Source organism: Bactrocera tryoni, chromosome 2, assembly GCF_016617805.1.
Source record: "Bactrocera tryoni isolate S06 chromosome 2, CSIRO_BtryS06_freeze2, whole genome shotgun sequence".
Classification (NCBI taxonomy): domain Eukaryota; kingdom Metazoa; phylum Arthropoda; class Insecta; order Diptera; family Tephritidae; genus Bactrocera; species Bactrocera tryoni.
The window spans coordinates 35,530,323-35,557,312 of NC_052500.1; the positions used below are offsets into that span (position 1 = coordinate 35,530,323).

Consider the following 26,990-nt stretch of genomic DNA (forward strand, 5'->3'; position numbering starts at 1 on the left):
TTCGAAAAAGGTCCAAAAATAATAATACCGCTCGACGTTCGGAGTGCATACCTCAAACTTTAAACGCGTTTTTCTCAAAACACACTTTTTAAACTGGCGGACATGATTCCGGTCGAACTACTGAACCGATTTGCTTAATTTATTTTTTTTCTAAATGCTCACAAAATATTTAAAGGGCTAACGTCCCTATATCTTTTATAATTTATTGACTATGTTATGACAAAATGTATGTAAAAGGGAAAAATTAAAAAAAAAACGTTAATTACTTTTTTATTTATCAACATTTTTCATGATTCTGGTAGGGACGATAACCATTCACGTACTTTTTTTTAGAATAAATTGGGTTTTTGTGTTTCAGATGATCCAAACATGAGAAATTCTGCCCGCCTGTAGAAAAACGCATCTCATTCACCCAGCCATTTCTCCGACAGATGTCATCAAGAAATTCCGAAAAAATTTGTTTATACTCATACACTCCACGATATACCTCATGATATGTGAAAAAAATTCTATTGTAGAATAAAAATTTCTATGAAAAATAAATGTCAAAAACAAAAGGCCAGATTACCCTACTGACCCCTTAATTCGGACCATTACTGTCAACAATCGGACCATCTAAGAGACGCCATTGTCCAGAATGGTTGGCTTAAGATAATAGCGAATGAATTATTTGCATCAGGACAACGCCTGGTCACATACATCGATATTGTATGTATAATTTGTACTGGGCTAAATAAAATCTTCAATGTCATAGAATAGTTAATAGTAGTTTGTTCTGGAATATATTATATGTAGAACCGTTATCCAAAACAGAGCGCCAACGTTATGAACTTTACTGGAGCCAATCGATAAGTAATGATCAACTTTCTTCATTTAGACGTGACTAAATGCTCTCACATTTGTTACTCGCGCCTCGCAACCATCCCAAAAGTTTACCATGACATTGACTAAGAAAGATAAAGCTCTACATATATTAACGATTCATTAGTAAGAAATTAACCACCCACAAAATACACTGGTATATTTAGATGCATAAAAATGAATCTCGTTGTTAAGAAAAATATATAAACATATATATGAACACGAAGAGGAAGTCTTTCATTACAATTATCAAGTACAAATTATATGGAGTAATAGTTCATAAAGATCGAAATATACGATTATTTACTTAATTCTAAATTTTAATCCGTTGTTCCACATTGGTTGGGATTTTGTTTTTCAGTTCCAACTTCTTTGTTGTCGCTCACATCGTTTTCTTCTTTTTCGATGCTTTCATTCACAACGCTTTGTTCCTCCGGATATGGCGTTTCCTGAAGACGCCTTACCATATCCTCCAAACTTTCACCATCTGTCTGATTGTTTTGTTTTTGTTTCTGCTCTTTATTGTTCGCAGCCTTGGCACGTATTTCAGCATTCAGCACCAAGCCAGCAGGTTTCGTACGCGGTTGCTTTGGAATAGCGCCCTGTTTCGCAGCAATTTGACTGGGTGTTGTAATAACAGTAACGCGATCCGTCAACTCCTCCGACACAATACTAGAACATGCGACATTATTGAATGTAGGCAAGACGGAGGCTACCGCTGATGCCTCCATACCCGCCGCAAACTCATCTTCGGGATCGGACACTTTATCTGTGATAGGGGTAACCGGTTTTTCGCTATCAGCCGTTTCCATTGCAGTTGCTTGGCGATTTTGCTCACGCGCAGCTATGCGATTGATCATCTCCGTACCACGCGCCGACGTGCCAGCTAATCGATCAAGCAACTCTTTGCCCTCTTCCTCGAGAATGCGTAGACGTTCCATACGATTGGATGATATTTGTTCGATATTTCCTAAACGTTGCTCAATGCTAACCTTCGGAACTGCAGGTGGTAATGATATATTTACTGGAGCTTCCTCCACCGCCTTCGTATGCACATCGAAGTGATGTTCATGCAATGCATCTAACTTATTGCCTAATTGCTGACCGCGTTCATTGTTGCGCGAAAGTCTATTTAATAGTTCTTTGCTCTCATTCTCCAAACGCTGTAGACGTGCCGAACGTCGAGCCGTGTAAGCTTCTTCATTCTCTGTCAAGGGGTTCAGATTTATCTGTGGTTCGGGCTCTTCCATTTCATTCGTGTCTTGGGCCTTAGTTTTCGCTTCATCGATTTGCTTGTCTTCTTGTAACATTTTCAGCTTAGAAGACGATGGTTTTTCTTCAGTTTTGCTAGATTCTTCCTCCGTATTACTTTCGAAACTTCCCTCTCGACTGGGTCCCCGTCGCAAACGATCCAAAGAACAACGCAGATAATGACCCCGATCAGACGTGCGTTTAATGCGTGATAACAGCTGACGGCTCTCCTCCTCCAAACGCCCTAATCGTTCTGAGCGCTTACGCGTATATTCTTCTTCTCTCGGCGTAAGAGTACCAGTAACAGGAACAGAACTTGCGCGAGTCATGCGTTCAATACGTTTCTTTTTAAAGAAATCATTCAGTGGCACCGCATATTGCACCGGTGCGATCTCATCCTGAAAACTACGCAGCTGCACTTCTAACCGCTCACGATTATCAGATGTCTCAAGTACTCGCTTGATCAACGTTTTACACTGCTCCTCCAACCTTTGTATACGTTCTGCTCGTTCTCCTCGCGAGCCACCCACGTCGACAACGTCAGTTGACTCCCTTTCCACATCATCTCTTCTGCTCTGGTGTCTATTGCGTACAACAATATTCTTTGGTATAGCGCCGCGACTGGCTGCGGTTACACCTGTCAAATCGACTGCACCGGCAAACTCACTATCACCTCCGCTAGCATTATTATCTTCATCGCAGTACACGTCGGCCACGCCATGATTGGCCTCACTGCTGTCACGCCAACCACAGGTTGGTGGCGCACTATTCCAGCGTAACACTATCTCAGTGCTACCATCACCTGCACGTCCGGGCGAAGTGCTTTGCATGCGCTTTATCTTGCGCGAATGTTCGAACATTTCCTTCAAACGTTTACGCCTACATGCTGCAGCCGCTCCTCCAACTCCACCAACACAGCCACCGCCTCCACCTGCACCATTTGAAGTTGTCGTCTCAACGTCAGAGGTTAAATTTGTAGGCGCTGCGACTACTATTTCCTCATCCGAAGCCTGACCTGAGTCACTGTAGCCGCTTTCGGCTGAATTGCTGGCATGCTCTAGTTTTCGCAATGCAAATTCGCGTCGTAAATCATTCCACTGCTCTTGACTCTCATCGTTTTTGGCACGTGCGGCCGCCCATTTGCGCCGACAATACTCCAACTCGTCTTTCAGTTCGGTGAGTAAGCGCCGCTTTTGCTGCAATTGATACCGCAATATTTGCTCTTGCGTGTGCAGCTGACGATGTTGACGCTGCATTTTGCCAACTAAATGCCAAGTTTTTGTCAACTCCAAACTAACGGCACTTAAGCGCTTCTCTTGCTCGTTCAATCGATATTCAAGATGGCAATTTAAGGTTTTCAAGTGATTCGTTTCTTTGACCAAGGATTTTTTCTCCAATATCAGATCCTACCGTTGGGAAGCAAAAATTATAAAAAAAATTGATATTAAAAAGTTGGTCACTTAAATATTAAGTTAAAAATCGGTTAACAATAGATAACTCAAAATACAACAAAGGTATCAAAATATATGGCAACATCGAAAAGTGCGTGAAATTTGTAGCAAATCTCATATAAAATTGGTCAGTTTTTATTAGCGCCACACACATACATATCAGTTCGTATTAATAAATGGAACTAAATGGATCAGTTATTCTCAAAGTAATTTTGCTTAGTACTTAAATAGATTAATTTTATTTACACCTTACCAAAATCCCATATACTTAATATAATCAAAGTTGGCTCGGTACTAAAATTAAATATTATATTTTTTTACCTTTCCCTCGTACCAATTTGACAAATGTTCCGGTTTCGGTTAGTATAATATTTGAATTATATTTGAAACACGAAAGAATATAATAATCTTAGACCTTTTCTCCACGTAATCAATCTTAACTTAACTCAATCAAAACATTCCATTTGAATATATTATATTGCTATGGAAAATGGGGGACTCACCATACTACAAGGGTATTGCTCGAAAATGCTAAGAAGACGATAATTTTCAAACGGATAACGCCCTGGCCATATAGTACAACTAGGTGGGGGAATTTAAAATTGGTATAATATCCCCACCCAGTTTGATCATGAACTGCTCTTTTCAAACGTTCAAATAATAAAAACTAGACCTAAGCATTTCCTATATGAAGCTTGGTACGCAGCTCTCAAGAAACGTAAAAACTTCATATAAAAAAACGCTTAAGAAACGGTCAAGAAACTTTCCTGCGATAAATTTACTTGTGCTAGTACGCAGCTCTCAAGAAATCTAGTACTAATTTTTAATGCTTTTTTTCAGTAAAATGTGAATATGGCAAACCTGGTTTGCGAAGAAACATCAAATCAACAATTGTTTCTTGAAGGAAATTCGAAATAATCGTCACATTCATCCTAAATTAGTTGAAATCATTATTATGAAGTATATTCCATTTTGAAATGGACACACATACATACATATTACGCACAAAGATTGTTTTCTTTGTTTATTCTCTCTTGCTCTTCTAATGTAGATCATTCACAATGCGTAACCAGCTGTCAAAATTACTTGAGAAATAATGTATTTTTTTTTTCTTGAGCAATTACTTGAGAGCTGCGTACCAACCTTGATGTTTGAAAGTTCATGTGGATAATTAAATTACTTCATACAAATATGGATGTCGGGAATTCACTTAAAATTCTTATAATTTAGAGAGATGTCTATATTTTGAAAAATTATTTAGGTAAATTAAAATAAGTAATTTAACCTACATTAGAAAAGTAGTTTGTCGATACTACTAAGAAATATAAATGTATTATTAATATTTTAATTTAACTTTATTCTAAGTATATATATTATTTCTTATCATCGAGCTCACGTCAAAGAAAACTCCCGCTCTGCGTGTTTGATTAACTCACGGTTTACTGTCACATGTCATTTCATAAAATTTACGACCTGCTCTTTGCTGCATTTAAACATTAAGTGATCTATTAAAAGTATCAAGCGTCTACTTAACAACTTCATCAACTTTTATAAAGTGCCTTTTGAGTATTCAACCGCATGTTATCGTTAATTCATTTATGTGCTATCACAGCATGCGCAAAATGGACGAAAGTCTTCATGTAATGAAAAGAGAGCATTTGAATTTACTCAAGCCTTACATCCAGTGACAAAAATAATCAACCTGAAAAGTGCAACTTTGAATGGGGTCCATAAAACTGTTTAAGTGAAAAATGTTCAAAGTTGAGCGCAACACGTCGTTAAGTGCAACGGCCACTTTACATAGCTTCGCAGCGTTGCGCCACAGCATTTACTAAGCGGAAGTGGCTGCTAACAAGCGTGACTGACGCGTCATGCCCAAACTCAAGAACTCACAGTCCAACACAAGACGTTCGTTATACAGCCAAAGTGTGGCACGCGCATTACACTCACCTTTAACTTAATATATGTCTTGCTGACGCTCAGTTCCGCCTTTGGTCCATTGGCCGTCTCAACGGATTTGTAGCAATCCTCGCTGGCGCCATGCTCCTCAAATTGCACCCGCTCGATTTTGTGGTGACTTAAGAGCTCCATTAGCACTTTCCAAACTTTCGGCAAGTTACCAATAATTTCTTGTGTCGTTGCAACTTTACTCATAACTTCTGGTTCATGGGTTTTCAATGCAGCAGTTGCCGTTGCAGTGCTGTCTGTTGCGGCAGTGGCTGCTGGTAATTTCATCCGGTTGCCGGCACTTTTACGATGATGTTTTCTACCGCAGCAAGCGCCTGCAGTGGCAGTGGCTGTGGCAACAGCAGTGGCAGCTTTTTCAGTCTTGCAGTTGGTATTGTTGTGGTCGGCTGCCGCTGCAGCGTCCTGTTCCGCGGTGACAGCGGACGCCATTTCTTCACTTTCAAAGCTATGACGTGCACCATGGTCGGGTGTATCTCTATGCAGTTTGTATTCTTCCTCGTTAGCGCTGGTGTTAACAATCGAAGTAGGCGTTGAGCTACGATTGTCCTCAACGGACCTGCCAGTCATTCCCGCCTCTTCAACTAATTCGAATAATAATTTCGGCAACGTTGCGCCATCGGTGCAATTTGCTTCCTTGGTTGCCATGTCGTTGAGCAAGCCGCGGTTCTCCTCTAACATCGTCGTCAGTCGATCAATATCCAAGTTATTCTCGCCATTGAAGCCCATCACCATCTGGCTAAAGAGCTGCAAATGTAGAAAAGTGTGATTAATTGGTTGCAACAGCAAATACAAGCAACATAAGACAAGCGTAAGTGTGTGTGTGCGTATTTAATCGAATAGTGTGGGCACTCCTCCTGTTATCATGCTGGCTGTGGGAATATGTGCAGGCCTTTTGTAATTAAGGAAAAATATTTTCACTTCATCATTGCCAATAGATTGCTACGAAATACAGGTTGGCACCATTTATTTGGTATGAAATTTAAAATGAGTTTAAAAGCATTAAAACGGATATGAAATGCGTTGTGATCTTGGCAAACTGGAGACACGGGTCTTAACTGAAACAGAGTAAGATATGAACTTGGAATAAGATCAGTTTTGCAAAAATGACTATGCTGAACCGACTACATCTACTAAGATAAGACACACGATTCTGGAATTAAGCTTCTATCTTTGACTCTGAATTAGCATTTTTTTATTAAAAACCGATACCAACTGATAAAAAAATAAAAAATTTAAATGAACAAGCTGCATAGAAGCTATAATTCCCAGGTACATTTCTTATAGCAAGTACACATGTATATACATATGTAAAACTAAATCTGAAAACATAACTGTTCAACGGTTTACATTCAGTCACTTTTATATAACAGCTTTTAAGTGGATTTAAGGTTACTTAACAAGGAAAAAAGATCTTAGTCAGTGGTCCGAGCTAAACTACTTGATTCGGAATTGTACCGTTGCTATGTCAAATTTAGTCAAGATATCTTGCCAAATACAAAGGACTTCCGACAGTGTTGTTCAATATAGGCCATTCTGGTATACAGACTAGCCGTTTCTTGGAGAGAATACGACATAATAAAAATCCAGATTGATATCTTAATTCAAGGGATTAGTTCACGTATATACAGGCATTTCAAATACCCTTATAGAGTCTCCGGAGTTTCCTTCTGAGTGTTACAAACTTCGTTGCAAGCTTAATGTAACCTGTTCAGAGTATAATTATTGTTTCGCCACATAAATCATCTAATAAATACCTATTTAACTAAACATTTGGCACACTTTTTCTTATTTAATAATCCTGTCTCGCTATATTTTAAAGACTAAAACCTCAATTTCTTTGAATATTTTTCTAGGTATCAGACAACTCTGTCTCTTTAAGACCAAATTCGACCTAAGATATGCAGTGTTTTCAGTAATGATTTGAGTTTGACACTCAACGTACTAGACTTGTACTAACACGTTTGAATTCTTCGCGAAAGCACTTTCTGTAAAAGTAACACTCCACTTGTTATTAAAGCTCAAATGGGTTTTGATCTAAATGTGGCTGACAACTGTAAAGTTGAGGATTATATACCTTCGTCCCTCGATATTAGTCGACTGAGTACACTCGTTTTCTTGTGGCTTTCTATTGAAGAGATATTCGTTCTCACGAGAACTCAGTGAATTTTGGGTAACTGCAAGTTTGGATTTAGTTTTTCCTCGGTGTAAATGGTAAGAAGTCTGATGAACTGCCTGCGTCCAACAAAGTTCGTAAATCTCTGTCCCGGGTTATCGTCAGGTTGACGCCCATTCCTTAAACTTAAAACTTTAGCTGATAACCATTGTCTAGATTGCCCGAAAGAAGACGAGATAGAACTACCTCAGCACTTCCATTTGAACTGTTACACCTTTTCTAAGCCAAAGTTGAAGCACTCTTCCTTCTCTTTACCTGTTTTGATCAAAACATTTCTTTAGTATACATATGTACACTATATAATATAGTTAGTTATAGTTAGTATATTTTTTCTGTCCTTAGGAATTTCTTTGCTTAATGAAGTAATTCTCTAAGTGTGATCTCACGATCGGAAATCTTCCACAAAACCTAATATAGGCTAATTTACAGGTGTCAGAATAATCGTTTGCTAGCGAAACACAAACACAAAATCTTGTTTCCTTATTACTATTTTGCGTTCCCTCAACTCAAAAATTCGCAGCAAGAATAAGTAAGGAAATTCAATGAAGAAGCATTAGCCAACTTGATGACTGTCTCAAGTGAAGCTTAGAACTAGTGTTGGGGTGATGAGATCAAAACGCATTATTGATCTAAGGATCAAAGGCGAGAATTCGGGGCAAATTCATTGAGATAACTGTATTCAAAAACAGTTTTCATTTTAGAAATATTTCTTTAACTTGAAAGTAAGAGAGCTAAATTTTGGTACGGACGATTTTTTTCATTATTTTCTAGAATTACTTTCTTTCTTAATTTCTAATAAATTGTCAAAGAAATAAAATTAGAATTGATTACATTTTAATTGTTACAAACACTTACGCACCCTCTATCCAAATATGATTTTAAGCAAATTCAATCAACTCAATGACTTTCAAGTGAAATTTCGACACTTGGAAATATTCTGCTGGAAATGCAGGAATGCATCAACGCTTCCTGTCATTCCGGTTTACCAAAACTTTTTACCAATGAAAACATGAGCACACACATACCACATTTGTGTGCATACATACATATGTGATATTTAAACACACTCACATGACGATGCACATTGTAATTGTGTGAGTGAAGACACAAAGCAAACAATTTCCAAGTTTACAATTGACTTGAAATCCGCTTACGAACGTTTACCATATTCGCGCATAGTTACATACAAAAGCAGCTAAACGCGTACATACGTACACACATATACAAGACATTCTTCTACGCACCGTATTGACTGTGCCCATTTCCTCTTTGAGTGCTTTCTTCTCGAACTTGTGTTCGTTGCATTCTTCGCGCAATGTTGCCAATTCTATATTTGCGCTTTCAATTTCCTTCATCAATGTTTGATTATGCTCTTCGAAGTTTTTCGTTCTGCAAATAGAGAGAAAAAAACCAAATTTCTTCAGAAATTCTGTGCAAACTCATATAAGCTCATGGAATATTTTGACAAGTTGCATTGTGTGAGAAGGAATTCGTGAATGTTTGCATTTTTCTTGCAATTAAATGGGAACAATTTGCCAAATATAAACATTTCACTTAAACGACAATTGAAAAGAGAAGTGTAAATGACAGATTATGTGTGCACACACACACATACTCCACATGTAGTTGAAAACACCTTCTTTAAGTATATAATCTTATATGGCTGTGATAAAACATTTATCCACGATATTAATGGCCATATTTATGCTTTCTTTGTGTGTAGTCTTCCCAAGGCTGTGCGCTGGTTTCGAGACCAACCACGCCAAAAACACTACCAAAGGAAAGAAGAAGTTGCTGCTGTAGCACTCCGATTGTGCCACACTGCGTATAAGTGGTATTTAATATATGTAGATTCCAGTTATAATTCGATAATTATTATATTGAAACGCAAATAAAATCATTTCTGATATATTTTATTTGTAGTGCAGTTATAAAATATTAGTTAAATACTTCGACTACTAATACATTCAATTCGCAATAGTTAAAATTCATTTAACTGAAACAAATAATGATAAGCTCTGTTGCAAGCAAAGTGGATAATGTTATCTTCATTTGTATCCAGTTAAGAATATCTAAAATAAAGCAATATTTACTCGAGGTAGAGGTGGAGATGGCACATTTACTTCAAAAAGCAGTTTAAGTTAGAAGTAATTATAAAGCGTAAAATTAATATATATAACAGAAGTCGTGTTAGTTACACTACATATTTACAACTCAAGAACGGCTGAACCGATTTAGCCGAAAATTAGCGTGGTAGTTTCTTATTTTAAAAGCCAAAACAATTTATAAATAAAAAAGTATATTTCAAATCATAAGCATGTGTTCAAATACCATGTAATAATCATTTGAATATTTTTTTATAGCTAATGAAGGAGTACAATAATTTTTACATACATGTATATTAGGGTGGGTCAACAATCCGATTGTTTTTTTCGACTGGTTCTCCGAAAAATTGGATTATGAACACCTCTAGAAAGCTCCTCTAAGTATGGGTTTTTACTGGTATCGAGAAAATCCTCCGCCTAACGGTTTTTTATTTTCTAATAATATAGCGCAGTATGGGAGAACCATCGCATCTATTTGAGCTCAACCAAGAATATTATTAGAATACGTCAAAGACACTATTTATGCAAAGTTTTACTCCAATGCATTGGTTCTTTATTTGTATACTGGATAGTAAAAGAAACAGTTGAATCAAATTTAAATTGTATAATATAATTTTCACACTGTAATGTAGGAATATCAAAAAAATATTGCATACCGAATTTAGTTGAAATCGCTTGTGGAGGTCCAGAGATATGGTGTTACCACGCCCATCACCCAAAATTTGACATCGGCTCCTATAAAGCCCTATCGTACCATCGCGTGTTTAATTTTGTGTCTCTGGGTCTCTGGTATATTTAGTTATTGATATATACAGTTGCGTATTCAGAGGGGGGAAATGGGGGAAAGCCAACAACAGACAGCTAAAACTATTGTGCATCGAGCATTCTGATATTTTACGGCGTGTCTTTTATTGTGGCAACTTATCTTGAAGAAAGAACTGAACTGAACTGAAAATTGACGAAGAAAAACTAAGAATCTGCGGCCAACAAACAAAGCACGAAAATTTCTGCGAGAACTTACAAAAAGTACTACGGGTTTCAGCGTACTTTCCTCTGTTGTATACAATCGGCCAAGATTTAAAGTAGCGCTTTTTTAGAGAAGTATTGGATGGATTTACACGGAGTTTGCTGCTTCCAGAAAAACTATGTGCTTTAAAAACCAAAGAGATGGAACATCTTATTGATTACTTTATAGATAGATTCAAAGGCCTTTTAGATAATGACAATGTCGTGCGACGTTTGAAGCTCAAAGGTGAACTTGATCAATGGCAGTGTCATTGGGGACAGACGCAAAAGTCAAAAGACAGCCAGTTATATTGGAAACGTTGAAAACTGCAATGTAGACCTATACTGCATAATTCATAGTTTTCTTCGCATATTGCACACTTCCTGTGACGAATGCGAGCTCTGAACGCTCTTTTCGACACTTCGCCGCATGATAACGTGGCTGGGGACGAACATGCTTCAAGATAGATTGATCGGCCTGAGGTTGCTGAACACGCATCATGTCATTGAAGTCACTGCAGAAGAAGTTCTCGAAAAATTCTCAAAACTTGGCTTATATCGTTTTGTATTGTAAAAGTTTTCTATTCAATACACGAAGTGACTACATTATTATATATTGCAATAGAGTATGTCACCCGTACGACTACAATTTACATATAATGTATTTTTTCAATTTAGTAGGACTTAATATTAGAAGGTCGATGTGAAAAAATTAAACTGTATAAATACTACTATATTTAATATAATAATCTTCATGTTTAAGAAAAATGTTTCATTATAATATCTAAATTTTAACTTTAGCTGTCGCTAGCACGGATGGACAGACAGGCAGTCACTTGAAATTCAACTTGTCTCGCCATCCTGATCATTTATATATTCAATGTACGTATAACTTCATATCTTTCTCGATTAGTTTTAAGTGATACAAACAAACTTTAGGTGAACCAAATTATTATGCTCTGCAGCAACATGATGCAAGTATAGAAAATTTCACATCTTATATTGATTTGTGCTTAATAGCAACGCAAAGAAACTTTTCGAAATTTTAAAGTTATTTTCAAATTCTTTTCCCGTGGATTTTTATACCACCTATAACGTTTTCGTCCTTATTCATAAGTTCCCTTTTAACGTATTGAATACTCGTAGTTTATAATAATATAATTGAATGTGTACCTTCGCGACAGAAATGAGTGGCCAAGGTCTTTTAGTATAGGTATAGATTGTGACAAAAAAGCACCAGGATATTGTAATTAAATTTTCCGGGTAATTGATACTTCAAAAAAATGATTTTTGCTTAAGTCGGCACACCTCAGTAGTACGGTGCGATTTTAACAATAGATTAAAATATCGAAGAAAGAGTTTGTCTCAAATTTTGTATTTCTAACCAAATTGTGTGTGCAGAATCTTTGCGAATGTTGAAAAAGGCTTACGGTGATTCAGTTTTATAAAAAAAACAAGCTTACGAGTGGTATAAAGCCTTCAAAGACAGGCGAAAAATCGTTGACGACATGCCTCTTTCTGGACGACCTTTTGAACTGATGAAAATATTAAAAATACAAGCACCATATCCTGAAAATCATTTGGCAAGTGTTAGAGAGATGGCAAGAGAGCTCGACATCTTTCGCGAGTCCGTTAGAATGGTTGGACATAAGTATATTATAACTGGTAGGGATGATTACTTTGAAGGTGACAAAATAAATATTGATGAATAATTAAATATTTTGCGTTTTATTTACAATTTCCGGGAACTAGCTTGTCACAATGTATTTTCAAAATATTTGATACTATAAAATTTTCAAAAAATACAGCTTTAGTATACACACAGGGGTTCTCAATAATAAAGATATTTTTCTTTAATTCGGTTATTTGCAAATTTGGGCTATTTTTGAGTACAGCATCAATCAAGAGACCACCTTTATTGGTCATTGCAAAATTAGACCTTTTTGCGGCACTTGCAAATTGCTTTTTCGAGCACCGCGTTCGGTATGCATAAGATCTCGAAGCACTTATACTCGTAAATAAGCTTCGAGTATGGGTATTGTGAGCTTTGCTTTAGAAATAAAGATATCCGAGTAAAATTTGAAATGAAATTACATTTGAGAGTTTTTGTATTCTCGACAAAAGCCCGAAATGTAAAAGGAAAGAAGAGAGTACAATCACACTATAGTATTTATACACCTTTTATAGAAATAACAATTTTAACTGATTTTTCTACACAAGAAATATATATTTTTCGAGTAAAAGAAAAACTTTTCTCGCATGAGGGAAATAAGAGACTTGTTCCATACCAGTAGGTTTATTTGAATAGCAAACAAGAAATATATACATATGTAAAACCGATTTTTGGAAGCACTTAATTTTTAAAAACAAAATTACAGGATATATATATGTATATGTATATAATATATGGTATACACATATATAAAAACGAAACTGGTGGAAAAGTTTAATATTTTTCACCTTTTGTTTAGTTTTTTTTTTCGTTAAAGCCATAGCTCAAATTAAAAAGTTATACGTAAATATCAGGGTTTTCAATAGAGACGCAACAAAAGTAGACCGTTAGGGACAACAAACGACGCCATATTTTTCCCGCTCTTTTGGCATAGCCTTTCAGTAAGGTTTGCCAATTCATTGTGAAATGATATATGATCCAACTACGAGTCGAAATTATTAGAATTTACTACCGAAATTCGGAGTCAGAGGCCTCAACTTTAAGAGCGCTACGTCCAATTCATGGTCGTCATAATCGTCCTATCAGAGCAATAATTGAGCGACTAGCAGAAAATTTTGAATCCACATGAACAGTACAAAATGCTCCCGTGCCAGTGAGACATAGAAGTGCTCATCTTCAGCGATGAGGCTCATTTCTGGCTGAATGGTCAGAAACATGCGTTATTGTTCAGACAGCAATCCACACGTACCAAAAGAGTCACCATTGCATTCCGAAAAAATACGGTTTGATGCGATTTAAGGGGCGGCGTCATTGTTCCGTACTTCTTTCGATCAAGACCGGCTTTTTATTGTGAATGATGCTACCGCTCAATGATAACCGAATATTATTTCCCAGAATTGGATGGTATGGTCGTAAACAATATGTGGTTCCAACAGGACATCACCACAAGCTACACAACGAATGTCACAATCGAATTATTGAAAACCAAGTTTGGCGAACCTGTTATCTCACGAAATGGCCCAGTCAATTGGCCGCCTTGGTCGTGCGATTTAGCGCCGTTGAACTAGTTCCTGTGGGGCTACGTCAAGTCTATAGTCTATGTCAACAAACCAGCGACGATTGATGAACTTCTTACAAATATCAAACTTGAAATTGTAGCAGTATCGGCCGATGCATGCTTGAAAACCGTCGAAAATTCTGTTCAGCTTCTGGACTTCTGCAAGCGTGCCCGTTGTGGCTTTGCAAAAGAAATCGAGTTCCATACAAAATTACATCGAATATATTTTCACCGGAATAATGTTGTTTTATTAAAAAAAAGTGTTGTAGCGCTCTTATTGAAAAGCCCGTTATAATTATAAAAATGTCGATTATTTCATGTCAGTTTTTTAATTATTACCGCTACTTTCCAAAATAAATTTCAATTAAAAGCTGCATAACCAAGCATATTCAGCTGCTACATATGTATATACATGTATGGGTTTTTCTAATTATACCCTGAACAGGGTATATTAACTTTTTCACGAAGTTTGTAACACCCAGAAGGAAACGTCGAAGACCCTATAAAGTATATATATAAATGATCAGTATATTGAGCTGAGTGGATTTAGCCATGTTCGTCTGTCTGTATATATACGAACTACTCCCTCAGTTTTTAAGATATCGTTTTGAAATTTTGCAAACGTCATTTTATCTTCAAGAAGCTGCTCATTTGTCGAAACTGCTAATATCGGACTACTATAACATATAGTTGCCATACAAACTGAACGATCGGAATCAAGTTCTTGTATGGAAAACTTTTGCATTTGACAAGATATATTCACAGAATTTGACATGGATTACTCCGAAAAAATTATTCAGATCGGATTACTATAGCATATAGCTTCTATATAAACTGAGCACATAGTTACTAAAAGAAATGCATCTGAGAAGGGTATATTAGCTTCGGTGCAGCCGAAGTTAACGTTTTTTCTTGTTTTTTGTTATGTTTGTATAATAATGTCAAGCAAATGGCACTGGGTAAAAGGCTGCCGCAAGCATATTAAAACACCAACGCACTCACATACGAGTATGTTTATAAAACAAATAGCAAACAGCAACCAAAAGTAAAAGGAAATAACCAAAATAGCCTGTTACCGCAAGGCTAAAGTGCACAGTGAATTTCCTAGTAGGCTACGCTGCCGAGCAAACTTGGATATGAATAGAAGCATATTCTTTTAAATTTGCACGCATGCATATTTAATTTGGCAAAGGAGCATATGAGCGCATATGTTGAATAAAGTTGAGCAACATTCGCACTTTTATGTTGTGAGCAGAAATTTGCGACACAAAAAGTTTGCCTACGCTCCGCTCTGCTTCATACGCCGGAACTAGTGCTGCCATACTGTGTTTGTAATTTGGGACTCATCAAACTTTGCCTATTGACGTGAGACAACTAAGCGCCGCGAAGGCATAGCGAACAGTGGGAAATTGTGATGAATATAATATTTTTTTTTATTTAAAAACTAGTCTAAACCCGCGGCTCCGCTCGCTCTTTGTTGTCAAGGATATCATTTATCGTGATAGCAATATAATGTAATAGTTAAATTGGCAATCTACATTTTTTATTGACATCGTAAATCACTTAAGGAATAGCACATACATAAATATAACAACATTTTCACAGTATTTGCATCTTCATCGTATATCGTTACACTAATATGTACATACATATGTATATGTAATGTTTTGCCGACCATTCATCGAGTGTAATTGCAAAATCGACGGCTAAAACCCAGATACCCAGATATGTTTTCAAATATAGTTTTTTATTTATGAATTGTTGTGACTTTTAACATAAAACGTAGTCTATCCTCGTCCCGACATTCCAAGCTACCTCAGCACCACTTTTCAGTTAAATCGGTTCAGCTGTTCTTGAGTTATATTGGGTTGTCAAAAAAGTCTTGCGGTATTTTCGCTAGTTGGCTATAGTTTTTTTCGTCGCATCGGGTCATGCTATACCTTTTTGGAAAGCTCATTTCACGCGCTAATACGTGTTTGATTGATTTTCGTTTCTTTTAAGTCGTTCGTGAGTTATAGCGTCGCAAACATGGAGCAAAATAAAGAGAAAATACGGCATATTTTACAGTACTACTACGATAAAGGCAAAAATGCATCTCAAGCCGCCAGTAAAATTTGTGCAGTTTATGGACCCGATACAGTTTCCATTTCCACCGCACAACGATGGTTTCAACGTTTTCGTTCTGGTGTAGAGGTGGTCGAAGATGCGCCACGCTCCGGAAGGCCTGTCGTCGAAAATTGCGATAAAATCGCTGAATTGGTCGAAAGAGACCGGCATAGTAGCAGCCGTAGCATCGGTCAAGAGCTGGGCATGAGTCATCAAAAATTCATTTCAATTTCAATAAAAAAAAAAAATTCAATAAAAATACCGCAAGACTTTTTTGACAACCCAATATGTGATTTTACAAAAAAAAATAAAAATAAAAAAAAAATTACATTAGTCTATAATTATATTCGTGCGTTTTTTTCGTGTTATCTAGGTATTTCTCCCATATAAAGCTATAATGTTTTCCCATCTTTCTGGGCTATAAGCGGATGAGACAAAACTACTCATCTGCTGTTTTCCAAATAGTTCTTAACCAGTCTTGTAACATGAGGCCGAGCGTTGTCATGAAATGGATGGAACTTGATTACCTGGTTGCACATTTCGTGGGTTTTTCGGCCATCGTTCGCTTCAATTTGGTGTGTTGTTCTCAGTGATGTTCCTCATTAAGGAATTCGCCCGATCTTAAAAGCGCATAATACAACGCGCTTTTCTGAACACACCTAGCACAAAGCTAGCGTGGATATTCTGCTTTAATTTTTGCATTTAAGGTTAGATTAACCTATCTATTGTTCATCACCACCCACAATCCGATGCATAAGCGTTATTCGTATTCGAAACTAAAATTGCCGCTTTTAAATCGTGCAAGCCATTTTTGGCATATTTGATGCTCTAGTTATTTTTAGCATAAACTTCCGCCAAAATATGTTGACTTTCAGACTTTTTTCCGACGAAAAGTTCGACAGATTTGAGTGAAATAAATTGCTGTTGCTTGCGCTTCAAATTAAGAACATGCATAAACTGGAAAACACGCAAGGATAGTAGCCTTCCAACGTATGTTCGAAATATTGGAACAATGGAATAATAATCAAGTTACTTATGGACCCAATAGATAAATACAGAAGAACATAACAGTTTTGAAGGTCTCGAATGATTTAATCACTTCATAAAACCTGACATAACTAAGGTTCATTAGGTCGAAAATTATATTTCTTATATTCAAAATTTTATCCTGACGTAAAAAACTCTCCGGATACAATCGTTTTTGCACGGAAAACTAGAATATTTAAAAATTATAGAAAATGTTTGGTTTTCTGACAGTACACACATGTTTTTGGTCTCGTATGATATGATAAGGGTACTACAAAAATTAACTGTCTGAGCTTTTAAACACCTCTAGGTAAAAATTTTAAACAAAATAAATAAAATCACGGAAAATTAAATTTGGAATTGTCTTGATTGATCAATTAAACTTAGCACACTTAAATACATTGGGCCCTTCATTTGATGTCACAGTAAGTAAAAAGTTCATAAAAATATATTTTAATAAAATTTGTGTTATTAATTAGAATCGTCCCACTATTCGTTCTGAAAGTTAAAACACAGCGAAAAAAAAAAATAACTCGCTACAGCAAATGTAAGTCAGCTAGTCTGCCAGTCAAGCTGTTGCACAGCAAATACAATATGTAAACACATTTTTTTGTTTTCTATTTGCGAGTATATTTTTCGCTCCCACATGGAACTAATAAAAAATTTTGTAATTTTTGGCTTTGTTTATGTTAGTCTGTTGTATTTAGATTTTTGCTTTTGTTTCTGTTTTCATTTCATAATTTTCTCACATACGAAGGCAAAAATGAAAGAACAAAAGTTTTTCTTCTCCCTTTTGAGGTAACAACAACATTTTGTAATAGCACGTGCTCATAAAAATATGTTAGTGTGTATATAGGCGCCGCGTACACTAATGCGTACAAAAATATCACTGTGCTTAGTTTAGTGTATGAATATTCGATTTATTTGATAAGGATATCAAATACTCATATTTTGCTTATGAATTTCGAAAATCAAAATAAATTCAAGAACTTAAAGTAATTCAATTTGTTGGTGCTATTCTCCCTAGGCCTGAAATCTCCTGTCCAACCTTATGGAAATAGCCAAATTACATACGGTTTAACCAGATTTGAAAACGTTTTGAATTTTTACGAAATAGAAATGTTTTTAATGAAATTATTTCATTTTTCAACCCAAATCAATATATATTTATACCCTGAACAGGGTATATTAAGTTTGTCACGAAGTTTGTAACACCCAGAATGAAGCGTCGAAGACCCTACAAAGTATATAAGTATAAAGTATATATATATATATAAATGATCAGTATGTTGAGCTGAGTCGATTTAGCCATGCCCGTCTGTCTGCCTGTATACATATATACGAACTAGTCCCTCAGTTTTTAAGATATCGTTTTGAAATTTTGCAAACGTCATTTTCTCTTCAAGAAGCTGCTCATTTGTGGGAACTGCCGATATCAGACCACTATAACATATAGCTGCCATACAAACAGAACGATCGGAATCAAGTTCTTGTATGGGAAACTTTCACATTTGACAATGTCATCTTCATCATCAATCTTCACAAAAGTTGGCACAGGTTATTTTCTAAGGTAATAATATAATCTCCGAAGAAATTGTTCAGATCGGTTAACTATAGCATATAGCTGCCAACAAACTGAATGATCGGAATCAAATGCTTGCATTGGAAACTTCCTCATTTCACAATATATCTTCAGGAAATTTGGTATGAGTTATTGTTCATTGAAATAATGTAATATCGGAAGAAATAATTCAGATCGGCTCACTACAGCACATTTGTAGCTGCCATACAAACTGAACGATGGGAATCAACGGCTTGTATGGAAAACTTTCGCATTTGAAGTGGTATCTTCATGAAATTTGACATGGATTACTGCTTAAGGTAATAATATAATATCCGAAAAAATTCAGATCGGATTACTATAGCATATAGCTTCCATACAAATTGAACACATAATTATTTAAAAAAAATGCACCTGTGATGGGTATATTAGTTTCGGTGCGGCCGAAGTAAACGTTTTTTCTTGTTTTACTTTTTTTTAAGGTTAACTGGAATATTTATTATTACATACATAAAATTATAGCACATACATAATCTAGGTTATAAAAGTGTTATTATTTCGTTAATTTATATTAATATTTTTAGTATATTTGAAATATAAAACATTTCAGGAGACTAAAAGATCGACAAACAAGTATATCGTAAAGCAATCTAAGCCACCGAAACGAGTATTCACTAAATTGAATTAGTCAGCTCTCAGAAGCGAGAGTCTTATACGAGATTGAAGTTGGCCCTTACCTATAAAGTTATGAACCCCTTCTTCAATTTTATTTATTTTTATTTTGCGAAAATTAATGGATGAGGTATATTTATCGCGGTGGTGTCATAATTATATCATTTTTGCAGTCAGCGCCCATATATCTCATAGTTTAGTCCACGGCTAAATAAGCTTCTACACTTTCTAACGATAAATGAACACTCTAGAATAGCTAATGCTATATTTTAACTTCAAGGAATAACACTAATTTATACAGAACCGATGCCACTAAATATTGAAGCAGTTCTTTTTACGAGCAATGTTCTTTGCATCAAATCCAAAGTCAATGAAACACTCAAGACGGTTGTTATTTTATTTTTGCGTGTCATATTATTTTTGGAGACTAAGTAAAAACTTAAGCTTTGTAATCAAGTTCGTATTAAATCTTACAGGTGTGAATGAAAATTTATTGTTTTGAATTAAGTGTCATTAAATTTGTCATACACCTTTATGATTATCTCTCGCATGTTATATATTTTTTATAATATGATAATATGTACAGTTGAAAAGTAGCTGCGCGCTAGTCGGCTACCGGCTACCGCGAGATCAGTTTAATAAATTTGGTGTCAGAATATGTATTTAGAAATGTTTTCGTCTCTGCTTCCCATATTGGATTTGTATGATACCCAATTGTGAAGTCAGATAAACCAAGCAGGAACTGTTTTTTAGTTGCATACTCATTTATAGGAAATTATGGCATCGAAAAGTATGGTCTCGTTTTTCATGCGCTTCGACGGCAAACAAATTTCTTATTATTATTATTTTTTTTTTTTTGTTGAAAGCAGTTAGTCCATTTTTATACCTAAACAGGGTATAATATAATATTTTTCTATTTCTTTATGTTATTCTAATTTTCTCTATGAACCTTACCAATCACCTCAATAATTTAATTTTTTTAATTTAAATTCTTCTATAAATTCATCTAAGCTGTTAGCATTTTTCTACTGTTTTAGTTCTGTAAGCCTATTTATACAAATACATGCACACACACATAAATTCTTTAACGTCATTTTTAGTGAATGCGCTGCTGTCGACATCAAATAGAATTAAATACATATTTTTAACACAAAATGTGGATTTTGTTCAAGTGCTTGTGGTTTGTTTGTTAGTGGCCTTTTGCTAGTTATTTTGTAATTGCGAAAACGTGCCTATCTCGCGAAAAAAAGCAAACAAGTGTTATTAATTAATACAAAATGGTACAAATTAGTTTCAGCTTAAACTCCTACTAAAGTATTTGATGTATTGTATATTTTATTAATTATTATATAAATCGAAAACATAGGTAGTTCTATTTGAACTGACATAAACATATATAAATACTGTATGTACTATATACCGGTTGATCTAATTCACTTAAAGTATTCATGGATAGAAAAATTATTGCGTTTCAGTATTAAATCAGTTTTTTTTATAAAGGCATACAATTATTGAGCCTATTGTAAATGGTGTCGAAATATACTTCAAATAAATTTAAACTCTTATTATAAAAAAACTTTTTTGGGCTGTGAAACATTGGGTCGGTCACTAAGTAACTTCGTTTTTCTTGCGCTATTTAAGCAAGGCTTTTTATGGTGTAAAAGATTTTGTGAAACTATATTATATGCGTTTAAGTCCAACACTTTTTGCCATCTGTCGGTCAAGAGATTGATTCCACACTCACAGAATTTTTGACCCTTGTAGGTAAAAAACTGGTCGAAGTAATTTCAGGTGAAGATTCTCATCCCATCTTGTTTGTGGTCTCGCATTATCCTGGTGGAACACTACACCTTTGATCAATTCTAGCCTCTCTTGTTCATATGCACCATTGAATTTGTTCAGATAATCAGAATATATTTCAAATTTAACAACCCACTGTTCGTCGCCAGTAATAATGCGCTTCATACAGCCATTTCTTTGACATTGGATAAGCAAATCGGAGTCATTAATGCAACGAAGCAAATTTCGTTCATGAGTAATCCATATTCCAAGTTTCGAAATTAATAGACATTTCATGTGCTTATCAATGGTCACGTCTGACAAATTTGATGTTTTAGGAAAGTTTTATTTTCGTACAAACTCGGCGCTAAGAACAAACGAAGATTTTTGGGAACAAAATTTTTAAGAACTTGGGCTAGTTATTTTTTTGGACTGCCCTTGAAAACTTGTCTCTATCGTTCTTGGACCAAAACAAGTTATATTGAAATACATAAATTGTTTTTAACTGACTTTCTGTTAAGTATAATTAAAGAAAACAGGGTCTTCGTGGCTCACCCTTTTTACCTGCAGTTAACGATTAACATTCCAGAAGCCACAATTAATTTGAAATTAAGAAATGGCATATACAAGTAAACACGTTTCATAAATAAATGTACACTCAACCGATATTTAGGTGAATCATAGACTTAACACACAAAAATATTCTAACGAAACTCAACCAAGTATAAAGTGTAAAATATAAATTATTTACAATTTAAACTCGAGTATTTCAATTAACATGTTATGAGTATTCAACTCAGAATATAAAACATGCATCATCATTAAAAATATATACTACATATATACAAAAAATCGCATTAACTGTTTAAAATATATTATTAAAAGAATGATATGTAAATAAGAGTCATTGTCATTGTCGTCACTGACTTTTTTTCTTTTTAAAGACACAAGTTTTTTTTTTTTTGTATGTTATGCCAATTAATTTGATTATTTTATATTTTTCTTTTCAACTCACTTTTGCTGTTCCGCCGCCAATTCGTCTCTTTTTATCGAAATTAAACGTTGCAAATTTTCTTGCTCTGCCAAAGCGATGCGCTGCCGTTCCTCGTACAATTGACGCAGTTGTCGTATATTGCCCAGTTGCCGTTCGTATTCTTGTCTCAAATTGCTCGACATGATTTTCAATTCACGTTCTCCGAATGCCGTTTCGATTTCATCTAATTTAGTTTTAAGCTGAAAATGCAAACAAAAATAAATTCCATTAACTCTTGTATTATATAAAATTATAAGTTAATTATTTTGTGGGTACGATTTGCTAAATTTTACTCCAAATCTTATATTTACACTAGAATGAGGTTTCTCGCGCATTTACAAAAACATAACTGTTAAAACAACTATAGACAAATTTCTATTTTAAATTTAATGTCGCTGCCGATATCTATTATCGTATGTTGGTATAATAATTTTCAATAAATGATTTGAATCATCCACACTTGTGTAATCAAATTGAAAATATGGAAAGTTACGCGTGGTATCAATGAGTTATATTCTCTATAACTTATATAAATTTTATAATTTTTTTGTTGCATTCACGGGAAAATTATTTAACCAGAGATTAGAGCTCACCAGAGCAAGTGGCGAATCGAAGACGGTTCATTAGAGAACCCAGGAACTGATTTTCAATATCAAAACTGACTGAAGCATGTTTTTATCTTAAGAGAAAATAATTTCGAATACTAGAAACAAGATGACGTAGCGTTAAAGCAATTATATTATTTGTAAAATGAAAAAGTGTGAACGTAATGCCGCAGATGTTTTGGGACAAAATGTATGCCACTCGGTAATTCAATGACAAGGTCATTGTCCAAGTCTCATGCAATTTATTAGAAAAACATTTATTTTGTGCAGGTGATGAGTGAACTATCAAGCGTTTAGTGAGTAATATTGGATATTTTAATGTTTTTAAAACGTACACATTAAAGTATAAAGATCCATGTGTTACATGGCGTATGAGTGATATTTTTTTTGTTAATCGGCAATTACTTGTTCACTTTACGCTGATGTCAATCATTTTCGATTCGGCACCACTTCGCATAACATAACGTTTTGATGGAACAAAATGACACGTGAGAGCACCAGTTATGTACTTATCTAGTCGATTGTGGCGAAGGTACACTCGGCCAAATTGTGCGCTTCTATGGCAAAAAACGTGCTGAATGCGTTGTGCGTAATCTGAAAGCGATTTATAACTCGCATTTGCATGCCGATCATCATATCGGACTGATTGGCCTGTTAAATGAGCGACAGCGCCTCCTGCAAGAAGCGGATGTGCCACAAGCAGAGCAAAAAGTATTGCTCTTTGCACCCATACAAATACAACCATACATACATACTCGTAACCACATATTACTTCATTACACATAGGTACTAATGCGCCTAATGTGCACTTAGCAAATCCAAGACTGCTATAGACGAACCTAATGACAATATTTTTTAAATAAAAATATATAAAATATATTGTACATTTCTTAAGTGTTGTCAATGGTGGATTCATATATACTTATCGAAAAATTATCCAGAAAAATGTCCATCATCACTTCATCTATGCACTTAAAATGTGCATTTATTAAAAATATTTTATTTAAAAAATATTTTAAATACCAATAAACATACAAAAGATTTACAACAATATATAAAACTATTTTTGAGAAGGAAATATGCATAAAATCATATAACAAAAACTTTAAGAATGAATTTTTAAAAACACAAAAATTTCCAATTCATTGAGATCAATATTTTGATCGACAAAAAGTTTCATCGATTGCGCAATTTTCTGTCTTTACAAAAGTTGAAGTAGTGTAAGTTTTCTACATTAGTTTTACAGATGTACATATATTGACTTAAATTTAAATATATGTTTGGACGATCGTAAAATTATTTAAATTTAGTTCCAATATATAAAGCTCCACAGAAAAAGCATCGATCACTTAGGGACCTTAGATGCATCTTAGTGGCTGTTATTTTGGCATTCTTTAGCTGATCCTGTAAAAAAGGAAAATTAACAAGTTAAGATAATACCAAAGATGTTTTACCACCCACATTCACAAAAAGAAGTATTGTTAAACTTACTTGATTAATGGAACACGAGCGAGTCGCAACAAAATAAAATAATGTAAAGTAATTCCCAAAGTGAAGATCCCATTTTCTAGTTGGGAATCAGCACAAAACGTAAGAGGCAACTAAAAAGCAATTATTATTAAATTCTACCTGCACGCAGCACCGTTCAACCCAACGAAAAGGGATGTTCATATGATTTGATATACAAATAACCAATTTCTGACGACAAATTTTCTTCGAGATTCCAGTACGATCTGTTTAGAAATATGACATAAATTCTTTTCTAAGTGCAAAAGGTAAACTTAAATTCATCCCCCGTCCAAATAAATGTTGACATATCGTGGCGAATTTATGCCGAATGGTCCGTACAGTAAATTTGGCATATATATGGTATATAATATCCATACCTTATTCACCTCAATTCTATGCGCGGCAATGGCAAATAAAAAACTACCGGAAATTAATCGAAAAATCGAAAAATTGGCTTTATCCACAACATCGGTTTAATGCCTCGAAAAATTACCCGGGCAAAGAAAAAAGATGTTCCAAGATTCAATACGCAATAAGTTATATGTAAGGAATTATAGAACCCAGCTGCGTAAAGAATACATTTCATTGCGCAAACTGTACACTCACCTGTACACACTGCTCCTCCTTTACATTCAGCATCTGCTTGCAACAGGCAATAACTTCCTTCAATGTGCCGACTTGTTTTTGTACCACACCCATTTCGGTGCGCAGTGACAGATTCTCCGCATTAGCCATTTGGAGTGCCAGCTGTGCGTTTGCTAACTCAATATTGGCATGACGTCCGCGGCTTTGTGGATCCTCATCATCGGAATCGGGTTCAGCGCTAGTGGCACCACCAATAGCACCCTCTTCATCGACCGTCAACACTTCCACTTCAGTGCTGGACAGCTCGACAGCGTTATTCCGACGTAAACGACGTGTTAGCTCCTGTTCCTCAGCCAATTGTCGACGCAATGTGGCAATCTCATCGCGTAAGTCTTGCACAGCCGTTTGACGAGCTAACCGCTTAATGCGCAATTCCTCTTTGAATTCTTCGAGAGTTTGTTCGCGTGCACCTGCTTGGCTGGGTGCGACTGGGTCATGTGAGTCGGGTAAACGATAAGTTGCGTCGTTATTTTCTACCTCTACAGTGTCAGACTGCGTTTTCTCGGCCAACTGCTTGCTAAGGCTTACAGCTACATCAATACTTTCGGCAATCGCATTATCAGCACTGCCATCACTGGCATTTGTATTGTTCCCCAACAATGTCACGTTAGCGGTTTCGCCGCTCTTCAACAACGAGACAAAGTCTGATGACAATGCATTGGTATTGTTGCTGTTGTTGTTGTTGATATTTTCACTTTCACTATTCGACGTCGCGTCAATATTTGGCACGAGGTCTAAAATCAAATCACCATTCTCCACTTCCCACCACCAAGCATCTTCGTCGTGTGGCTGAGCTTGTGCCGTCGTTGTTGAAGATTGATTGACGAATGTTGTAGTGACACTATACTCCTGTTGTTGTTGTTGCTGGGTGGGCTCTTCTCTTTGTTCATCCATCTCGTTCGAGGGAGATCTTACGAGCTCGTCACAAGTATTCTATCTCTGGTGGGTGAAGGCTTTGTTACTACTGTGTATGAGTGTATGTATAGCTCTTTCGGGGTATGTGTTTGCGACCGGCGCTTAAAATGTACCGTTTATTAGTGCGGACGTCTTCCTACTGCAAAACGTACTGCCCGTTCGACGGCCAAGACAAGAATTTTCGTCTTTCGAGACAAAAGACCGACTGAGTGGCCTGTGTGTTTGTCCTCGGTAATGGGTTACCACACAATTATTTATGTTTCGAGTAATTGCGAACTTTGCCGTGTGCGTTCTATTCTTTAATGTATGTATCTTCAACTGCGTTGCAATTTTTGTATATTTTATTTTTATTTTTTATTTCAATATATTCAAATATTTATCTTGTTTAGGGAGATCGGGATTTACCCTGACTGATTGTATTCGTAAATCACTTTAAAAAACAACAACACTAACCAATATATGTACGTTGAGGTATTTTGATTTGCGAAAACACATCCACATGTACATACGTATGTATGTATTTAGACCAAATTTTCAGAGTTTTTGCCAATTTGCGGTTTCACAATCACTTCAACTTATTTTACTTCTTTATGCATACATAATATATTTATAATTCAAGAGCACATTAAATATACCAATACACAAAATTTATATACAAGTGTATGTATGTATGTACATATACTACGTATATCACTTATTAACACATATTCTGCTTTATTTCATAATTCCTGCATTCCAAATTTTTTTCGGAATTATTTTCACAGGTTTTTCACACCATTAGAACTTTACAGTTAATTATTTAACGAAGTTTTTTCTTTAAAATTTCCAGTTATTACGAAAACATGTGAAAGAAAACTTTAAATTTTGTATTCAGTGCAACTTATCGGCAACAGTTCTCTTGTAAAACTGACAGCGCGTGCTATTTTTAAAAAATGTACGCGTACCAGAAAGAAAAATTCATGCTTTTCACTGCGAGCATGCACGATCTTGGCGAGCACATTCATATGATTTTGTTTATTTTATTTATGTTTTTCTTTTCACATTTTCTATTTCTCTTCATTTTCACGTGAAAGCTTTCTAAACTTCGTGTTTTTG

The 26,990-nt window shown here is 35.4% G+C and overlaps 1 protein-coding gene across 1 annotated transcript; it reads right to left on the minus strand.

The window, feature by feature from the left end:
* Positions 1-1,023: 1,023 nt before the first annotated feature.
* LOC120768899 lies at positions 1,024-26,272 on the minus strand. The gene is made up of 5 exons (XM_040095656.1): positions 24,942-26,272; positions 22,204-22,421; positions 8,949-9,093; positions 5,514-6,275; positions 1,024-3,518 (listed from the first exon to the last, which is right to left on the minus strand). The coding sequence occupies exons 1-5, from the start codon at positions 25,872-25,874 to the stop codon at positions 1,182-1,184; spliced, it is 4,395 nt and encodes a 1,464-aa protein (XP_039951590.1). The 5' UTR covers positions 25,875-26,272; the 3' UTR covers positions 1,024-1,181.
* Between the last annotated feature and the right edge of the window lie 718 nt (positions 26,273-26,990).